The sequence below is a fragment of the Pleuronectes platessa genome, chromosome 6, assembly GCF_947347685.1.
Source record: "Pleuronectes platessa chromosome 6, fPlePla1.1, whole genome shotgun sequence".
Lineage (NCBI taxonomy): Eukaryota > Metazoa > Chordata > Actinopteri > Pleuronectiformes > Pleuronectidae > Pleuronectes > Pleuronectes platessa.
In genome coordinates this window covers 27856092-27877764 of record NC_070631.1, presented here as the reverse complement: position 1 = coordinate 27877764, position 21673 = coordinate 27856092, and the positions used below count along the sequence as shown (strand labels likewise).

General features: G+C 39.3%; 1 protein-coding gene across 1 annotated transcript in view; it reads left to right on the top strand.

Annotated features, from left to right (window-relative positions):
* efhd2 (EF-hand domain family, member D2) overlaps positions 1-12678 on the top strand; it is a 34788-nt gene extending 22110 nt beyond the window's left edge. Inside the window, exons 2-4 of the mRNA XM_053423842.1 lie at positions 6739-6886; positions 6980-7114; positions 8335-12678. Of these exons, the coding sequence (XP_053279817.1) occupies positions 6739-6886; positions 6980-7114; positions 8335-8466 (415 nt within the window). The 3' untranslated portion in view covers positions 8467-12678. The remainder of the gene's footprint in view (positions 1-6738; positions 6887-6979; positions 7115-8334) is intronic.
* The last annotated feature ends 8995 nt before the right edge of the window (positions 12679-21673 follow it).

Here is a 21673-nt window from a genome sequence, read left to right as displayed (position 1 = left end):
TCAGCTGGTCAGAGATCAGCGCCGCAGCTTCTTCATCAGAGCAGAAGCTGCAGTTGGTTTGTACCGATGTTCAGTTTCTGTGTCCGGCTCCAGTCTGACCTGCTCTCCCTTTTTGTTTTCACATTTAAAATTAAATATATATTTTTAAGCTATTAGGCTGCAGCTATATGTTTTTATAGAAAAGGAGTTTAATGTGGCTATTAAATGTGACTAAAACTAGACTAAAATGGAATTAGTTTTCGTCGACTAAAACTAGACTAAAATGGAATTTGTTTTCGTCGACTAAAACTAGACTAAAACTAAGAAGGATTAAAATGACTAAAAGGTGACTAAAACTAATATGCATTTTCGTCAAAAGACTAAGACTAAGACTAAATCAAAAATAGCTGCCAAAATTAACACTGTGACAGCTGCGTGGTAGCCTATGTCCCCATGTTCAGTCTCATGCTCCTCCAAAAGTGCAACAAATTGAGATTCAATGCTCTTGCCCTGATAAAGTTAACTAATTTAGTTACAACATCAGTAACATGATTCATTTGAGCACTGACTTACACAACACCAGGGTTCATACACATTTTGACCAATGTATTTCCATGACTTTCAATAACTTTAAACCAACATGACCAAACATTTTGTGAGATCTCAGTGTATACATGCAAAAGAGACTAAATTTAGTATTAAGATTAAGATGCATTTATTAGTCCCAAACACATGCACAGACATGCAAAGGCACACTCATGCAGGTAGGGAAATTTAATCTCTGCTTTTGACCCATCTGGTGCAGTACACACAGAGCAGTGAGCGCCGCTTTACGGCGCTCGGGGAGCAGATGTTGGGGGAGTAAGGTGCCTTGCTCAGGGGCACTAGACAGGGTAGGGAGACTCTTGGATTTTTGTACAGATATATCCAGGTTCGTCTTTTGTTGTCTCTCCGTGGAGACGAACCAGAGACCTTCTCTGCCCATAGTCCAAGTTTCTGCCACTAGACCACCGCCTCTCTCAAGTATTTAAGCTAACAATGAGAATTTCAAAGCATACAGTAAACCTTGAATTACACAAATGAATGAGAAAATAGTTTGACGTCTGTTGTAACACATGGCATGTACTTTTCCATTTGTAGCCAAGCATGGTTAAATCTACACTTCCCTGGCGTAGTGCATTATCTCGCCTTCTTCCCCACCAAACATTTCAATTAGTACGAGATAGTATGCCTGCTTATATTTTGAGCGTATTTTTTTTAAAAGCATATGAATTAATTAAAACTAAGCGTAAATTAACGACATGAAAATATGAATATAACAAATTTCCATGACTTCTCCAAAACTTTGGGATTACATTTTTTTCAAGCACCTTTCCAGGACTGGAAATAAACATTAAACAATTCCATGACTTTTCCAGGTTTTTCATGACCTTGGGTTAATTTCCCTCACTTTATCTTGATTCCGCTTCAAAAGTCCGACATTTTCCCCTGTCAGATTTGGACAGCCATCGGTTGTAACACCTGCCAGTTTGTCCCAGCTTGTCCAAGCATGCAGTTACCTCCGTGAACAAATCACTCCCAGTCGTCGTCCCTTTTTTTGACCGCATTGCTGCCAGCTCCTCAGTAAAGTCAAAGTCTTTCGTTATCCAACGTACAAAGATGAGTAACTGGGCTGTGTCGCGGACATCACAGTCCTCATCCAGAGCCAAGGAGAAAAAGTCAAAATCGACTACTTTCTTTAGCAGCTGAAGCTCGAGATTTCCCGCGATGTCCTCCATCCTCATTACGTTTCGTGCGTAAAGTCTCTCCGTGCTTTGTCTCGTAGTGGCGGTTCAAATTGTAATCCTTAAAAACAGCGATCTTTTCTCCAAAAACTAAGCACATGGCTTTCCCTTTGACTTCAGTAAATAAATACTTAGCAATCCCTGTCTCGTTAAAAACTCTGGGCTGACATTTTTGCGGACTAATAGCTAACTCACATCTCTTCTTAACTTCGTTCGCCAACACATCATCCGCTCGCGGGCATTCAGGATGTACGTCAGGTAAATGTTTAAAAAAGGCACCTTCAAAATAAAAGAAATGTTGTTGTATTCTTTGCATGATGTTCACTTATTTACGTGTGATTCCTAATATTGCGTTGACCTCACGCGGGCCGGTCACAGACAGCCAAAGGGCCGGATGCGGCACGGGGGCCGTACAATGCCCAGGTCTGCCGTACCTTAATCCTAATAGCTTTTTCCTTCAAAAAGCTTTTATCATTAGGTGTTGGCATTTCTTCTTCTCTTTTGGCTCCCGGTGTTTCTTCTCCAACGTATTTATCCTTTTTACTGATAAATGTTGAGTCTTTGAGTTATTCTATGGGTAAATTGCGATAGGTTCGGGAGCACGGTTTACCATGTATCTTCTCTAGTCCATTACAAACCGGAAGTACCCGCCCAGGCATGTTTAGGGGACTTAAAATCCTAAAATAAGTTTGAGCAAAATGAAGTTGTCTGGCCAATTTTATGAAGTTACTACAGCTTAAATTTTATTTCAAATCAATTAATGCAAAAATTTCATCTGGAATTACACACAATATTAAGTTGATGTAATTATCAACAATATTATTTCATCATTACTCAACAAAATAATGTTTGCAACTTAGTTCAGGTCCCCTGAATAACTTTTTAGGAACTATGTGTGCAATCAATCAATAAATGGATTGATAATTAGACTGCTTCTGTTGACTGCAGTGTAATGGCCATTTAATCTTCGCCACTCACAAAGACCAATATGATCGGCTCTCATGAAATTAATTAAATTAACTATGAATTAGTTAATGGACAGAATAAATAATACAATTTTAACATTTATTCTAGATTAAAAAAACGGATTTTAGTTCAGCAAAAACTTTTCTCTTTTTGATGATGCACACTACAGATGCCAAGATGTTCCACTGAGTAATAAACCGATTAACCCAGATATTTAACCATATAAAACTAGTATGTTGAATCATTGTCTGTACAGCATTTACTGAGTGAGATCTGTAACGTGAGATATCACTGTGTGAGCAGCTTAACTCTACTGCTGCACTTTAAGTTGTGTACGGTGTTTAAATACCCAGACTGTGATAGTCCGCTTCTCATAATAATAATTTCCTTAAGAAGTTTTTGTGCTTCTTTATTGTAAATAGTAAATGGTCTATATATTTATATATATCTTTTCTGGTTTTGATGAGCCCTGAAATCACAACTTAATGGACAGTTTCGCGAATCACCCATTTGCTCACATATTTAAACAATGCATCTATGAGCAGCACTTTCTCTATCAAACATAATTAAATCTACAGCGCTCTGTACCTCTCTTTCTCCCTCTGTGTCTTTTTATGGCTCTCTCTCATTCTCTGTCTTAAATTTCCAATGTTTTAATAAGGGCTTGGCGATTAAACGATATCTATATAATTATCGCAATATAACTTTTCCTCGATTAAAAATATAAGACATGTCGATAGAGCTCGTCCCGTCCTCCCAAATTTCAAAGTTTATTACTGGGCATCTAATATGCATTGTGTGTCATATTGGACACACCATTAGTTATACAAATATGTCCCACCTGGGTAGGGATGGAGACAAATTTCTGTGGCTCTGTCTCAGCTTTAATAGGTGTGTCAATGACTTTTAATCCAACAGACAAAGGCACGATAACATATATTCTATGGCTATCTCCAACTTAGATTGCCCTTCCTTTTCAGGTATTGGGAATGCATAGAAATGAAATTTACAAATAAAATTTAAAAGGACACTTGGACTTTTTATAAAGATTAGTTCTATGTGTGATGATTAGAAAAAATCACAGGAGCAGAGTCAAATGTTGACCAGCGGAGTACTGTGCCTCAGTGCAGTGGTGCTGATTTTAGATAAGATACAACTTTATTGATCCACTCACTGGGGAAATTCAGTTGACAAGACATACATCGTCGTCATGATGCCGGACTCTAAGGTGACTTGTGCGATTGGGAGCGTTAAAATTTGCAAATGTTTTTACTAGTGCTGTCAGTTAAACACGTTATTAACGACGTTAACGTAAATCCATTTTAACGACGTAAATTTTTTCCTCGCAAAATTAACCCAGAGCTGCCAACTCTCGGCTTTCGCCGTGTGACACACACTTTTGCATGTTTTCACACATACTCACGGCACACATCCAATTTCTCTCTCCAAAAGAAAAACGGATCTTTGAAAATACAAACTATGACTAAATCTATTTTAACTTTCGTTGACGAGACGAAAATGTTGGTGGTTGACTAAGTCACAATAATTTTTTAAAACATCATCGTATCAGGCCATCATGAAGTACCAGGAGCGTGCATGCGTGCGCGCGCGTGCTCCCAGATAGCGCACCGGTCCTTTTCACCTGCTCATAGGGACACAGTGAGATCAGAGCTCGTTCACGTGAAGCAGCCGCTCAGTGATTGACTGCTTCTTAACTATGGAAACAGTGAAAGGACAGAGTTTCTCTGGTCTCAGCTTCTTTATCAGAGCAGAAGCTGCAGTTGGTTTCTACCGAGCTTCAGTGTCTGTGTTCGCCTCCAGTCTGACCTGCTCTCGCTTTTTGTTTTAGTATTTCGCCAACTACAATATATATTTTAAGCTATTAGGCTGCAGCTATATGTTTTTATTTACTTCTTATTTCATACATTTTCCACAAATATGGGGAGGACTCAAATAGCCCTACAAAGTTCTGTATTTAATTTATTCCAAAGTAGGCCGACACTTGCCTGTGTATTTTGTTTGTTTGTTATTTTGTTGCTTTTCTGTTTGAGTAGCTGGCTGAAAGCAAAGAAGTAGTAGGCTTACCTTTTATTGGTAACCTAACTGTTACGATTCATTGTTTCTTAAATAAGAGGCCTGACTGCCATGTTCAATGCAAACTTGAAAAAAATATAATATTAAGCCATGGTTTAACTGCACTATAGGCTGAGTCCCTGTTTACCTGAAATGTGCACTTTATAATTTGATTTTGTACCGCCCTGTTTGGCAATGTTTTATTTCAATAAAATAAAACATTTGCATAAAGCAAGCCAATCCACTTTCCATCTTGATAAGAGTATTTAAATGAAAAAAAAATTATGGAAAAAAAATAAATGAAGGGACATTTAGAATAGATACAAATCTGTAATTGTGATTAATTTTGAGTTAACTATGACATAAATGCGATTAATCATGAGTAAATATTTTAATCGTTTGACAGTACTAGTTTTTGCCCCTCTTGTTCCAAATTGTAGTCCTGCAGTTACAACGGCGACGCATTTTATAGTTCCAACGTAAACAAGGGCACGAAAGTTTGGCATCATGAGAGCGACCCTGTGTTTATCGGACATTTTATCGGCTATAATGTTCCAATGTTTGTACGTAAGAAAATTTTTAATAAAAGGTATTCAAATGTCATTTAAATATTATCACGATATCCACTGTGGAATGATTTTTTTTCCATAACGCCCAACCCGAGTTATAATAATGTTTTAACACCAAATCCTCATCATCCTCATCAGCTCTCTCAACAGGTGATACGACTCTTTTACTCTGTGATTTGAATCTGCTGCTGCTCAGAGCAGACACTTTAATTTTCCTTAAATAACGGCAGCGACAGACTAAGTATAGATAATATTTGATGTGGGTGCTACCACTGATCAACCAAGTTTTGTCAGTGTTTCCCCAAGGTTTTCTTTTGGCACCCATGCGTCTCGGTTGCTCTTCAGACACAAACTGGCAATAACATTTATGTAGTTAGTAATTGATGGTGTCGTATCATGTATCCGGATCTTTGCAGTCACTTTAACTGATGTCCTGGCTCTGTGTGTCGTTTGTGTGTGTGGCAAGTGAATTGCGCACTTGCACAATATGTGTGACTATTTTTGTGTTGTGTGTTTATGGGAAATATGTGCCCAATCAAATAAACACAAAGTAAACTTCAATAACTGTTGTTGGTGTTTATTTATAAAGTTCAATGTGAGTGTGGAGGGAGGACCCTGAAAGGATACTTCAGCACTGTACAAGGCAGCTGGGCCTATTGTGTGTCTATCCTGATCCTGAAACAGAGGCGTTTCTTAGCGTAAACTCTGTTTAGGTCTATATAAATGATACAGACGGTGTGGTGGGTGGGCAAATTATATAATCAGTACGTGCCTTGTAACACAGGAGTTCTACCCATTTTCATATCTTTGTGTACCAGCCCAGTCAGCAACTCTGAACATCTGCCTTCATGTGAAATTGGACCTTGACTTGCTTTATTTGCCCTAGAAGTCCCTTTGGAAAATACATATATAAGATAGTAAACACACAGACTGGCGAGAGGTAACCATTGTTGCTCAGGTTGACATGAGTATGTCAAAGACACTAACTGCATGATTTTATTCTTTTGCAATTTGCATGCTGCCCCTCGGCAGGTTTACCGGACATTTATTCAGTAAGAAGCAAATTACTATCTAATTAGGCTTGAGCTTATAGTGCCCATTTCAATGGGAGGCTCAACCGAGCAGCTGCACAAAAGGCAGTTAGTAATAAATATGGTGAGGCATGCAAAGCTGCTTTAGTGGAGGTTATACAAATATTGAGGTTGGACAGAATTGGGAAACTGGGACTAGGCACACATCTATCAAACCTGTTAAAATCAACCAACTACACGGCTCAGAAGTGGCTCAGTATTTGTTGATAGGAATTGAATCTTTAAGAACTGTTGCCAAGCTGTAACAAAGCATTTCTCATATTTGATTCTGTCAAGGTATGATTCTGGGAAAGACAACTACATTGACCTCATGGAGCTGAAGTTGATGATGGAGAAGCTTGGTGCTCCACAAACACACATTGGCTTGAAGAATATGATCAAGGAGGTGGACGAGGACCTTGACAACAAACTCAGCTTCAGAGAGGTGAAAAGAGGAAACCAGTTACAAATTAGTGATATGATGTGTTATTCCTTCTTTCTTACATCCGTGTTCCTCTGCTTTTCCTGTCGTCTTTAGTTCCTGCTGATTTTCAGGAAGGCAGCAGCAGGAGAGCTGTCAGAGGACAGTGGCCTCTGTGTCCTTGCTCGCCTCTCTGAAATAGATGTCTCTACAGAGGGGGTCAAAGGAGCCAAAACCTTCTTTGAAGCTAAAGTAAGTTGAATCCAAAACGTTAGAAATTAACAAAGATAAAGTTTCATTGCAGTCAATATACAAAATATTCAAAACTACACATACAAACTATCAGTTACTTTGAGACAAGCCAGCCACTGGAATTTGAGAGCGGGTTGAACATTCCCACCACCATTCCAGCAGCATCACCACCCACCCACCCACCCACCTCTAATACCAGCTTAGTCCATTTCAAATTGTAGTGACACAGATGTGAGTCTATAACAACCATTTCCAAATCCAGTGATATACAATGTAGACAAATCCATGCTGTCTTTTATACAAAAGGAGGAATACGACTGTCACAAACAAAAGAGAATAAATGACGCTGATGAACGAGTGACACATTTTTATCATTTGTTTTCCAATCAGAAAGCCAATCTTTGGTGAATAGATTAAAAACATCTTGAAGGTAATGTTGAGTGATGTATCAGTCAAATTTTGTGCAGGATGGAAATTCTGTGTGGCATCAACAGAAATATTCAAAGTAATAATTGGGTCCCCATCAATAAAGTTATGTGATAATGGTCATAATGCTATTATTTTGTGTATATTAGGGATAGCATCATGGAAAGAGCTTCAAAATGATATGAGAACGTTATCTCTCAAAGTCGAATGACCATCAGCAACACCGTGAGAAATCTTTGTGGCGTTGGTCGAAACCTCCATGAAGTACTTTCTGTCCTTTGCCGACCTCAGCATAACATCTGCTGTAGTTGTTCACGCGAGTAAACTGTGTGCATGTTCAGTTGGCAATCACAATAATCAACCGTTTTAAACAGAGCAGGCATGCCTCAATTAGTCCTCTACACAGCCTATAAACTATGAGACCCGGGATGGAGAATAACAACTATAAGGGAATGCAGAGATGGTTCCTCTCTAGACCTGCCAGCTTTTTGAGATGCGTCTGTTTAAAACATAGAAAAAATTTTATTAACAGTTTAACTGAAAGTATGAATCAGTCAAAAATCTTACTGTCAGTTAATGGTTACATGATTTATTCATGAACATCCATTGTAAGGTGTGGATGAACTTTGTCCTGGGGTATATAAAGAGTGAGTTGGTATATAGAATCACTGCGAAATATCACCAATCCAGTCCATGTATAAGAACTTTGTTTACAAGAGTAAATGTAACTCATTACTTCCACCCTCTTTGCTGCACTTCTATGCTTGACCATTAAGTGTCTTTCTGTTGAACAGGTCCAGGCCATCAATGAGTCCAGCCGGTTTGAAGCAGAGATTCGCCAGGAGCAGGAGGAGAAAAAGAAGCAGGCTGAGGACCAGAAACAGAGACGAGCAGCCTTCAAAGACCTACAGTCAGCCTTCAATTGACCACCCTTCTCTCATCCCAGGACCTTTCACTCTTTGCTGCACTAAGTCAATGGGTGTTTTTTAATGCCCCATGTATGTAAGGCAGTGGAAGTCCTGAGTTATTTCAAAGTCCTGTACATGTTTATCAATAGTCAAATCCAATGGACTAGGTACAATGAACACATTACCACTGTCTATGCTTATGCAGATAATATATAGAAAATCAATGATTCATCTGTATATTTAACTCAATAGCTCAGTCACGCCTTCTAATATTGATAAAAGTTTAGTGCAGGATTGTCGGTAGAGTAGTCTTTATGAATGGTTCTCACAGTATCTTTTCATTAGGCATAGCGTCCGCAATTTCCAAGAATCTATTTTTACCCAAATATCTACTGTGGTGCACTGTGCTGGCACTTTGGGGCTGCTGACCCAGAGGGCTTCGGCAAAACAAAACAAATGATTAATTTCCAGGGTATTAAAATCTGGTCTCATAGAGTTGTAAACGGGTGTGCAGTGTGTTGGCATCTAATAGACGTTCAAACTGTTGCTCAAATCAGCCTGTACTAGTTTGACAGTCTCCACTGTACCTGTTACAACAAGCACACACCAACACAGCTCCCAGTACCTGCTGTGTTTGGACAGATAGCTCTTAGATTAATCCTAAACTGTAGTTGAAATGACTCATTCCTAGTATTTGCATAGAGTGGTGATGAATGCACTTAATGCACTGTCTTGACTACAGTGTCAGCTTGCTTAAACTATATTTTATTAACTTTACTCAAGATTTCAGTCCACAGTGACACTTTACAGTCTCATAATCAGCTTGCCACACAATTGAGTTAGTGTCGCATGTTGAAGAAATAGCTGAGCTCGGCAATTTAAGTGTCACCAACTTCATTGCTGACATTAGGGGATGTATTGACCGGGGAGGTGCGGAGGCTTTCACTCGGACATTTGTGTTTACACATATAGCCCTTCTGGAGAATGTCTGGAGGTTCTGGGTCTCCCGAGTTCAGTGCATTCCTGAAAGCAGCTTGAGTAAAACGTGCAATAACTGAAAGGAATGATCCAATTTTTTTTTTAAAGTCCAAGGCGTTAGATTTTTTTTAAACTGCTCCCACTCTATGTTCTCTCACCTGATTAACCTGGAGGTTTAACACACAATATCACATGTGCCATTATAGCAGTTAGACTAGTGCCGCTTACACTGTTTTACATTCTCATTGTAAAATCATAACTAATGTGAAATCCTTGACCTGCAGTTGAAACCAGAATCTTCCTAATCACCCCCTTTTCTGTTGCCCTTACTATGTGAAACCCTAGTTTTTTGTAATCAGGTAAATCATTTATCAAACTAAGATGTGCGTTTTGAACTAACTTGATAATTTGATGTAAGTGTCTTTATCAAGAATTTGGGATTAAACTTGATGTAAATGTTAAATTTAATCCAAGATTAAATGTCCCTGTCTTTAAAACATGGTGTTAATCCTGAAGATCGTGTGGAGGATAGCTAATCAGTAAAATAACTGGTACTCTATATTATCCGATAACACGTTGCCATTTATTTGTAATATAATCAGGGAACAGTATGGGATGTTTTAACATACACTCATCTTTAACAAATAAATGGTATAATTACACCTGTTGGCCACTAGTTGGTACACATTTTCAAAAAATCTATTTTAAGTATGCAGCCTATGAGAACAAATAAACAACCGATCAGACTCGTGATGTTTTTAATATTTGAAACAAACAGTTTTGTTTGTGGCTTTAACTGAATTAGCTTCTTGTTAGTTAATAGACCAATGCACCTATACTGTACATGCAAGGGTCATTTCCTGTCAGTAGTTTTATATTTATAGCAAATAGTATTGATTTTAGTGACGAATTGTTATGAACTGATCAAAACGTTGTATCCACATTAGTGAGTCCAAGCGACGTAATATAAAGCTTGTGTGATACACTTTACATATTATTACACATTGGCACCTTATGTATCATAAATATATATTCTTATGAATGCTGTATCTAACCGTTCATTCATGTATTTCAAATGATTTATAAAAACAAAGGCACAGTGTATTTAATGGGTAGATGATTTTTACATGATCTTCAGGATTACCCTAGCCTGGATGCCAGACGAATTTAGCCCCGCCCACAACATTTGAGGTCGGGAAGTTTGGTCTAGCATCGCTCCGTTGGGGAGAAACTATGCCCGAACAGAAGCTTTTCGGACCAATCAAATTGTCAGGGCGGGCTTTATACGATGATGGACAGATGATCAACAGTGACGTAATCGACCACGTCACCAAAGAGCGCTTGGGCCCCCGGTCTCTTTTCTCTGATGTCTCAGATGAACACGCTCCTTCAGCCTGGTCTCCTTCGTCGTCTGTCCATTTTTTAAACATGGAAATGTCGCGTTCCAACCGTATTAAGTTCTTACAGGACCGATAGATCCGATATGATTTGTTTGATGTGTTGTGGAGTTGTAATCCTAAACGGAGAACTTGTACGTACATGCATTCACCTTACGGTTTCTCACAAAAATACTGATCGTGTTGATAAGTTCTCCGTGTATCCTTAAATTATTTTTACAACACCGGCAAAAATCGTTTTTACTCATCTTCTTCTACTTCTTCCAGCGTGCGTGCAGTTGAGCTCTGTTGACAACAATTATGCGTCGCTTAACATACGTCACATACTACGTTGCTCTGATTGGTTGTAGGTCTATCAGATTGAGCGAAGAGGCATTTTTTTCCCTTGTTCGGTTGAAACACGCCCCATAATCACAGCCTAATGGAGCAGTATCGGACTCATATTCTGACTAGAATTATGAGTATGACAACGTCAGGCTAGGATTACCCCATAATATAATCTAAATCTGAGATCTCAAATTTTTGTATGATGGCATAGAGGGATTTCAAATCTTTTATAGGAGAGATCGTTATTTTAGCTTTTGAGCAACGTTGTAAATGTATTGGGAACACATGTTTGGTTAGTATTACAACAAATAATATGCAAGAGCCTTTAGTGTAGTTATGATATTCTGTTGATGTATGGCAGCATTTCTCAGCACTTTGTGGCTGAAATGTTCTTAATACATCAAAAGCATATCCGATTTTTCTCCACTGTATGAAAATACGCTACCTTTTCTAGGATGAAAAATTTCTCCTTGTTCACTGTTTAAACATTCTAACAAAACCCAAATGTGGTGTTGTGTGGAGGACAGGCAATGAGTAGTTGTAACTGTGGGTATTGTCAGATCTGTCATATGTATCACCTGGTTTTTATTATTTCTATAGTAAGGCTCAATGTTTTGGGGTTTGATCTGTCCCCAAAGACATTGTTAGCTGTAATAGATGGGTTACTATATTGATGTTTTTTTTTGTAATATTTCAAAATTTTCAAAAGAGAGAATTTCCATTTGGTTGTTTTTGTTGTTAAAAGAAAAGCAATGTTTAAATACGCAAATATTTTATTGATTGATTTCCTTATTGATATTGTCAAGCCCACACTGTATTAGTAGTGGGGGTTTCAGAGGGAACAAAAACATTTTTTTTTTTATTTCATTCCACTGAACATTCCCTCATACTGATAGAGAACAATGAGTTGGAGTTGAGTACACACACTGTCATCTACTGAATTCTCGAAACCTTTCATTCGGTTATATCCAGGAAAGTGCCAAATGTTTAAACTACTGTAATGGGGCTTTTCATGCTACAGCAGCACAAATGTGAATGGAAATAAAATGACAATGATGAAATATTTGATCTTTCTATATTTGGAAAACTGTTGGCAGTATTTAGTGGTGATCCTGTTGCTGGTACACATCCCATCCTACCATTCATGTCATGGATACAATTTTATGCTGCAGTTCTTGCATGTTTCCACTTGGTCTGAGAGTTGCTATAAAAGTTGAGGACTTCACTATAAATGAACACTCATGTTGTTGCAGTGCCCTCCCAGCTCACTGCTGGAAAGTCGACGGAACTGTGCTGAATAAGACAACTTCAAAAGTGAGCTGGCAAGTCTGAGTAGTCTCTGGGCTGTATTACATTATCACAGACTTTTTTTTAAACTTGTACAATTGCTTTCCCTGCTATGGTTTGATTTAATTTCCAGTTTCCTTGTTTTTGTTAGTTTGTAAAGTTGTACTATCTTGATGACTAATAACAAAAGAGAATGTTCTAATGCAGCCTATGTTTTAATTTCAATAAAATGTCTAATGTGTTTTAACAGTGGCTTATTGTAAACCGCATCAAACATGACGTAACAGTTTGTTTGTTTTTTAAAGTAGAATTAGTCGTCCACTAACCTTAAGGTTGGCGGTTCGATCCCCGTCTCCCAGAGCCATGTCTTTGGGCGAGATACTGAACCCAAAATTGACAGCTGTGCAGGCAATGTATGACCTATTTATGATAAAGTGCTATGTATAGATGCACTGTATGAATGTTTGAGTAGGTGGATGGATGAAAACTGTACTGTAAAGTGCTTTGAGTGGTCATTAATTAACCAGTTATACTTATCAATAAAACCTGAACAAAGTAATCAATTAACTAAACTTCGAACATGTCTCAAGGACATAAAAACCTGGATGACCCGCAATTTTCTCTTATTAAACTCAGACAAAACAGAGGTTATAATACTTGGCCCCAAACACCTTAGAGATACATTATCTAATGATAGAGCTGCGCTAGACGACATTGCCCTTGCTTCCAACAAAACAGTCAGGAACTTGGGAGTGATCTTCGATCCTGATTTATCCTTTAATAGTCACTTAAAACAAATTTCTAGAACCGCCTTTTTCCACTTGCGTAATATCTCAAAAATCAGACATGTCCTTTCGCCAAAAGATGCAGAAAAACTAGTCCACGCCTTTGTTACATCGAGACTGGACTATTGTAATTCATTATTATCAGGTTCCAGCAGTTAGTCGTTAAAGACTCTACAGCTTGTCCAAAATGCCGCAGCACGTGTCCTGACGAGAACAAAGAGAAGAGAGCACATTTCTCCAGTATTAGCATCGCTACACTGGCTTCCAGTTAAATCTAGAATAGAATTTAAAATTCTCCTCCTCACCTTCAAGGCCCTTAATAATATAGCGCCAGAATTTAAACTAAGCTCCTCTGCTGTGGAATAATCTACCACTTTCAGTTCGGGAGGCAGACACCATCTCTAACTATAAGCTTTATCAAAAAGGAAGGTTTTGAGTAGGCTCAAAACCTTTCTTTTTGATAAAGCTTATAGTTAGAGCTAATTAGTGCGGCAGAACGTTACTTGTTTTATTTTATGACGCATGACACACGGAGCTTCTTTTTCCAGCTTCTCCTTCCTCTTCTCCATCCCTATCCCCCTTCCCCGGAATCCCTTTGCTTTATCACCCGCAGATCCAGGGCCTCTGTGGCCGCACCATGGATTGCGGTTTGTTGATCGCGCACTGGGGGTCGTGGTGGTGGACCCAGTGTGGCGAATGAATTACCATTCATTCAATGGAAATTCAAAAGCTTGGCTGCTCTACATCAGGGGTTGGCAAACTTAGGCGCCATAATCGTTTGCACAATGGCAAAGGTTTTGCTGTCACGCAGCCTGTATTATATAGCTTGATTGATGTTAACACTTCACAGCCACTTAAACAAATTTACAGAATCGCTATTAAATAATAATAATAAGAACCCTCCCAGCCAGCACTGGTCGAATGTTGGTATGGTCTATAGGTGATGGCAACCCCGCTAGCTAAAGAAAACAAAGGCACGGGCATTTCAGCCCTGATGGGCAGAGGACTGCGGCCTTGCTTTTTCATAAGGACCGTGCTGGCTGCACTTTCTGTTTTGAAAATGTTGTTTGCCAAACGTCCAGTGTTGTTTTGAGACAAAGCACAAAAGTAATTTCAAAGATCAGGCAGACAAGGGAGAATCAATCTAACGTGCAGTGTCCAGGTATGGGACGCAAGACAACTCTCTCAAAGTCTTGGCCACTGCCAAAACCATGCGACTGAAGCAAGCTTTTGCAAATCTGAACAGGAGTGTGGTTGGTGGGGTTAATGACAAACTTATTATTGCAATCATAATGAGATCAACATGTTTCTTTAAAGTATTGTTCTATATATAGCCAATATGGATGGAATAAAATGACATGTCTGAAATATTAATGTGGTTCAATAATAAGTTAAAAATAATGTTGATATGGCACACTAACAAGAAAACTTCACATTGGCACTTATTGTGAAAAAGGTTGCAGACCCCTGCTCTACATTATTTTACTTATAAATCAAGAGCAAATAGCTTCAGGCTGCTAGCAGTGGTCTGTAGGCAGCCCTGCCAGGATGCTTTGTTATTACAGGAGCAGTTAACCTGTCATTAACCTTGCTGCTAAATGCTACTTTAATCATCGTGTATCTTCAAATAGGCGACATGAAATCATTTTATTAATAATGCATTGGATTATTGCACATAAATGAGCATTAACAATGTAACATTAGCATACTAGCTATCAAGAGATCAGCGGGTGTAACGTTAGAGATTTGTAAAGGTTGTAATGATTTATTGAAAAATAACCATAATACATTCAAACGAGAGGGGTGATTTGTGAATATGGGCTATACAAATAAAATTTGATTGATAGGGCTAAGGGTTCCATTAAGATACATGAGTATGGACTCAGCAGAGGAGCACCACATTGTGGAGTTAACTTTTTACATCACATTTCATTTAGCTGACGCTTTTTTGAGCTCGTTCCTCTTTTTAGGAGCCAGGACAGCAAACAGCTGTCATTTTTTTTAGGGTTTAGCTCACAGTGAGGGAGCAACAAGCCGATTGGCAGATTCAGAGCGGAGTGAACGGGCTGGGGTGTAAGGTTTGACCATTTCCTAGATGTAGACTGGACCCGATCCGTTAGCATTACGGTACACAACTATTAATTTTTTAAACGGATGCAGTCGACCACTGGTAACCAGTGAAGGAAGCAGAGGAGCAGAGTAGTGTGAGTGAATTTAGGTTAAAGACCAGTCGAGCTGCTGCATTCTGTACGAGTTGCAGAGGTCAGATGGCACTAGCAGGTAGACCTGCAAGGAGGAAGTTACAATATTCTATATTATATTCATGTTCCCATGGACTGTAAAGATGCCGGTCCCTGTACCTAAAATACACACTCCAAGAACCCTTAATGATTTCAGACCTGTGGCCTTTACTTCTATTTAAATTAACATTTTTGAAAAAAGACACACTGAGCACACCCATGACCCGCTGCAGTTTGCCTACAGGCCTCACAGTGGAGTGGAGGATGCCTCACTCACTCTGCTCTATTTGCTTTTTAAATGCTTAGAAGGAAAGGGCTGTGATGCTCATCTTTTATTTATTGATTTCTCATCTGCTTTTAACTCAATTCAACCTCACATTTTAACCCGTAGGCTTTTAGAAGATTTTAAACTCAGTTTTAATCTTGTGGCCTGGATTTTTGATTCTAATGAACAGGACACAAAGAGTGAGAGGGAATGGATATTTATCGGTTAAAGTTTGCTCTTCCACTAGCTCACCACAAGGGCGTGTGCTCTCTCCTTTGTTTTTTATCCGTTATACAAATATGTGTCAGAGCTCTTTAAAGGATAATTTGAAAGTACGCAGATGACTCAGTGATTGTGAGTCTGCTTCAGGTAAATGAAAACAGCCATGGACTTGTTGTTGAGCACTTTGTTAAGTGGTGCAAGGAGTCATTCCTCCAACTTAACATTTCAAAAACCAAGGATATGGTGTCCGATTTCAGAAAACTTGTCCACACACGTCAAGACTTTTATCAAAGGTCAAACTGTGGAATTTGGGGAAGCGTATAAATACCTTGGGACTATTGTTGACTCCAAACTGACCTTTGAAGCAAACAAGATTCAAGATTCAAGATTTTGCACAATCAAATCCACAAAATCGAGACTGAGGTCGGGACCTCCTACCTTATTTACATAGGGACACTTAAATGTGGAAATAAATAAATGTGGAAATAAATAAATGTAGAAATAAATATATGATGAAATAAATAAATGTGGAAATAAATGCAGAATTAAAGGAATCAATGTCTTAAACTTATTTCCACATTTATTTAATTATTTCCACATTTATTCCAACTTTTATTTATTTCCACATTTACTTATTTCTACATTTAAGTGTCCCTATGTAAATGAGGTAGGAGGTCCCAACCTCAGTCTCGAGCAGGATTGGTCAACTGAGCTAAACACACACGCACGCACAGGCTCCGCCCCCCACATCGCCACACACTCGCTCGGAGATAGAAGCAGTGAGATCTGAGCTCGTCACCATGAAGCAGCCGCTCAGTGACTTTGTAGAACAGTGGAAACAGTGAAAACACAGAGCTTCTCTGGTCACATCTGCTCAGAGATCAGCGGCTTCATGATCAGAGCAGAAGCTGCAGGTGGTTTGTACCGAGCTGGAGTTTCTGTTTCCTCCACCTCTCGGCTCGCTCCTTGTGCTCAGTAGAACACGTGACGCTCACAGTCAGGACTACTGACACCTAAATCATCCCAATAAAAAATAACCTTAACTAACCCTCTGAACTTGAAATAGTTCATTTTAGTGTGAACTGGCTCAACGCTGCAAACAGCTACTGGATACCAGTCAGCATTGAGAGGCAGAAGTAGAAGGGCTGGATCATTACACTCCTGTGACCAATCCTGCATGAGACTGCGCTTAGGCCCGCCTTTCTCATTAGCATACGGACACAGAAATGTGGAAATAATTAAATGTGGAAATAAATAAATGTGGAAATATATTTAAGACATTTATTTATACATTTCTGTATTTATTTCTGCATTATTTATTTAGTTCTGTATTTATTTCCTTTTTTATTTATTTATGTATTTATTTATACATTTATTAATTTATTTATTTATACTTAAGTCATGTATGGTCCTGCCTAAAACCCAAGCTCAGGTTTGAACCCAAAACCCCTCATGACATTCCTAACCATTGTATCACCGCTCAACCCAATTACAAAATCATTAGTTATTTTCTCATGCATGACAAAGCTCCTCTGAGGCTTTATGGTAATGATGACTTGTATTCCCCCAAAACACTAAAAGTAAATAATTTAAGGACCTTAACAAAATGAGTTATGATATGGTAAAATGGAGAGACTTCTTATGTAATATGTAAAAATAGGGATAACTATTATATAACAATAGTTTATTATGTGGTTTTGCCCACATAATAAGCAAGGCTTTTTTGCAGTGTTTCGAAGGAGATCATATGACGGACAAAAGCACGGTTGTTGGTATAATAGTGTTTTGTCCACTTTAAACACTGGCTGTATGACTGACCACAGGGAGACAGTGATCGAGTTCCACATTCAGGGCTCTCAAGTAACATTGCTCTCCAAAGTGTCAGTGTGTCAGCTCCACACGATGGCTAATGTTTTCTGAGAACAGCCTCTCATGAAGGACAAGTACACCTCAGGTAGGACTGAAGTCTCTTTTCATTTTCCTTTAGATTATACTGCATTATCTGAAGTGTAGGTCTACAAGCACCAGGTTGATGCTGTTTTTCATCACTCTTTTAATTCCAACAACTACTTTAGAGACAGGATCATTCTAATACAGACTAATCAGGCTGTAATAAGTAATTTGAAATGTGAAATACAAAGTGTAAGTATTTTTACTTTTTGTAACAGTAAATTTAGTGTTCTACGTGTGTTATATTAACATGGTTTAGATTATTTCTCCAAGTCAGTGGTTTGTGACTGTAATTCTCGTTTACACCACAGAGAAAAAAACATAGCAACTTAATTGCTGGTAGCTAATTAATGCAACCACGTGTTTGTATTTGTGTGTGTGTGTGTGTGTGTGTGTGTGTGTGTGTGTGTGTGTGTGTGTGTGTGTGTGTGTGTGTGTGTCGGCAGCGAGCTTTTCATAAGTTTCTACATAATCTACTTCTGTTATCCCAAAGCACTTCTTTTCTCCTGGTTCTACTTTTTTCTCTTTGATTAAGCTAGATGATCATTTTGACATTAAATCTTTGTATCACTGCTTATCTGCTCGGAATTGAGTTGTGCACATATACACCTACTAACTGACAGGTTAAGTTAATCATCATTACAAAAGTGAACTGTGTATAGTTTCCGTCTGCCCTGCTATTTAATTCTAATAAATCTCTCTTTTCCTGATGCTGACTGTCAGCAGCATGCAGAAAAAGCGGGTGCTCAACGCACAGTCCTCAGGTTTTGCCATCCATCAAGCCTTTTCAGACATCGTCCACATCCTTCGCTGCTGCCCCTTCCTTCTGTCCTCCACAACCTGCAAACCATCCCAGCCCCTGTTCAACTGAATACACCTCAGCTCTAAATCATCTTATCCCTGTGTAGTTCATTCCCTGACAATAAAAGTCGCAAACATCAGGACATCCAGCTGGCCGCCTGTTGCAGGATGATAAACAACACTCCACAGACCTCAGATAATGACAGAAAAGGTCAGTTCAACATTTAGAAGACACCCATCTCTGATGTGTCTTGTAATGAAAAATATCTTCTGAGTTGAATATCATGTATTTCCCTCTCTACCTTTCAAAAATATGGTTAAGACCTAAAATGTCTCCTCAAGCTAGCTCATCATCAAGAACGGAAGAAACTGGATAAGATATTGCAAATCACTCATTACCCAGCATTCAGCACCATATTGGCTCCCACTTTATAAAACACACAGATGTATGTAGCTCTGTGGCCAACAAACCTGTATCCTGTATCTGTCACTCCTGCCTTTGACACTACAGGCATTAGAAAAGAAAGAACAAACTCACATACACTCACTGAACACTTTAGTAGGAATCCCACTGTAACACTGGGTAGGTCAATCAATCAATCAATCAATCAAATTTTATTTGTATAGCCCATATTCACAAATTACAATTCATCTCATAGGGCTTTAACAGGGTGTGACATCCTCTGTCCTTAACCCTCAGCAAGAGTAAGGAAAAACTACTAAAAACCCTTTTAACAGGGTAAAAATATGTAGAAACCTCAGAGAGAGCCACATGTGAGGGATCCCTCTCCCAGGACGGACAGAAGTGCAATAGATGCCACGTGCAGGAAAACATCATCAATAATCAAAGTCTCTAGCAGCATTTGATGAGGGTAGACATCCCGAAGGACAACCCCAACATGACATGCCAAGCAGTCCCGCTGCAAGCACAGTCCATGCTCAGCAACCAGCAGGACCACGATCCACCATCCAGACCAGACGCCACTCCAGTCCTCAGTCACCGTCCACCGCCGCCCACCAGGACCCATCACGAGCCACCACCGCGGTCCTGGTCCACCGCCCGTGCCCAATGCCAACGCGACACAGGGTCCGCCACCAGCACCACGATCAGCCCACATGACTCAGAATCCGCCACACTGGATCCAACACCGCGACCCCCGGTGCGCGATCCACCATCTGCAATCCATGGTGCGGCCACAGAGGCCCTGGATCTGCGGGTGATAAAGCAAAGGGATTCCGGGGAAGGGGGATAGGGATGGAGAAGAGGAAGGAGAAGCTGGAAAGAGAAGCTCCGTGTGTCATGTGTCATAAAATAGAACAAGTAACGTTCTGGCGCACTAATTAGCTCTAACTATAAGCTTTATCAAAAAGGAAGGTTTTGAGCCTACTTTTAAACGAAAAGATGGTGACTGCCTCCCGAACTGAAATTGGTAGATTATTCCACAGCCGAGGGGCTTGGTGACTAAAAGCTCTGGCTCCTACTCTACTTTTAGAGAATTTAGGGACGACAAGTAGGCTTGAATTCTGGGAGCGGAGTGCTCTAGCGGGTTTATAAGGTACTAACAGCGCTTTAAGGTAAAAAGGCGCTATATTATTAAGGGCCTTGAAGGTGAGGAGGAGAATTTTAAATTCTATTCTAGATTTAACTGGAAGCCAGTGTAGCGATGCTAATACTGGAGAAATGTGCTCTCTTCTCTTTGTTCTCGTCAGGACACGTGCTGCGGCATTTTGGACAAGCTGTAGAGTCTTTAACGACTTACTGCTGGAGCCTGATAATAATGAATTACAATAGTCCAGTCTCGAGGTAACAAAGACGTGGACTAGTTTTTCTGCATCTTTTTGGGAAAGGACATGTCTAATTTTTGAAATATTACGCAAGTGGAAAAAAGCGGTCCTAGAAGTTTGTTTTAAGTGAGAATTAAAGGATAAATCAGGATCGAAGATCACTCCCAAGTTCCTGACTGTTTCATTGGAAGCAAGGGCAATGTCGTCTAGCGCAGCTATATCATTAGATAATGTAGCTCCAAGGTGTTTGGGGCCAAGTATTATAACCTCTGTTTTGTCTGAGTTTAATAAGAGAAAATTGCGGGTCATCCAGGTTGTTATGTCCTTGAGACATGTTCGAAGTTTAGTTAATTGATTACTTTGTTCAGGTTTTATTGACAAATATAACTGGGTGTCATCCGCATAGCAGTGGAAATTTACCGAGTGTGTCCTGATAATGTTTCCTAGTGGAAGCATATATAATGAGAATAAAATTGGGCCGAGCACAGAGCCCTGTGGAACACCATGGTTAACTTTGGTGCGCACAGATGACTCATCATTAATTTGCACAAATTGGGAGCGATCAGAAAAATACGATTTAAACCAGTTAAGGGCGGTTCCATTAATGTTAATTAACTGTTTGAGTCTTTGTAATAAAATTTGATGGTCAATCGTGTCGAATGCTGCACTGAGATCTAACAGAACGAGGACAGACACAAGTCCCTGATCTGAGGCCATTAAAAGGTAATTAGTGACTTTTGCCAAGGCTGTCTCTGTACTGTGATTGGCTCTAAACCCCGATTGAAAGTCTTCATATATATTATTTTCCCGGAGAAACTCACACAGCTGATTGGCAACAACTTTTTCTAAGATTTTAGAGATGAAGGGGAGATTAGATATTGGTCTGTAATTGGCTAAAACCTCTGGGTCTAGAGTGGTTTTTTTGAGTAGGGGTTTGATGACAGCTATTTTAAAAGACTGTGGTACATAACCTGATGATAATGACAGATTGATAATGTTAAGTAACGAACTATCAATTAGGGGCAGAATTTCTTTAAGTAATTTGGTAGGAATGGGATCTAAAATACAGGTTGTTGGTTTAGAACCTCAGATTAATTTGGTAAACTGATCACGGGTGATCAGAGAGAAGCTGTCTAAGTAATGGGTAGGATTCTCAGCCGTTTCTGAGATCTCTGTTGTTGGGAGGGT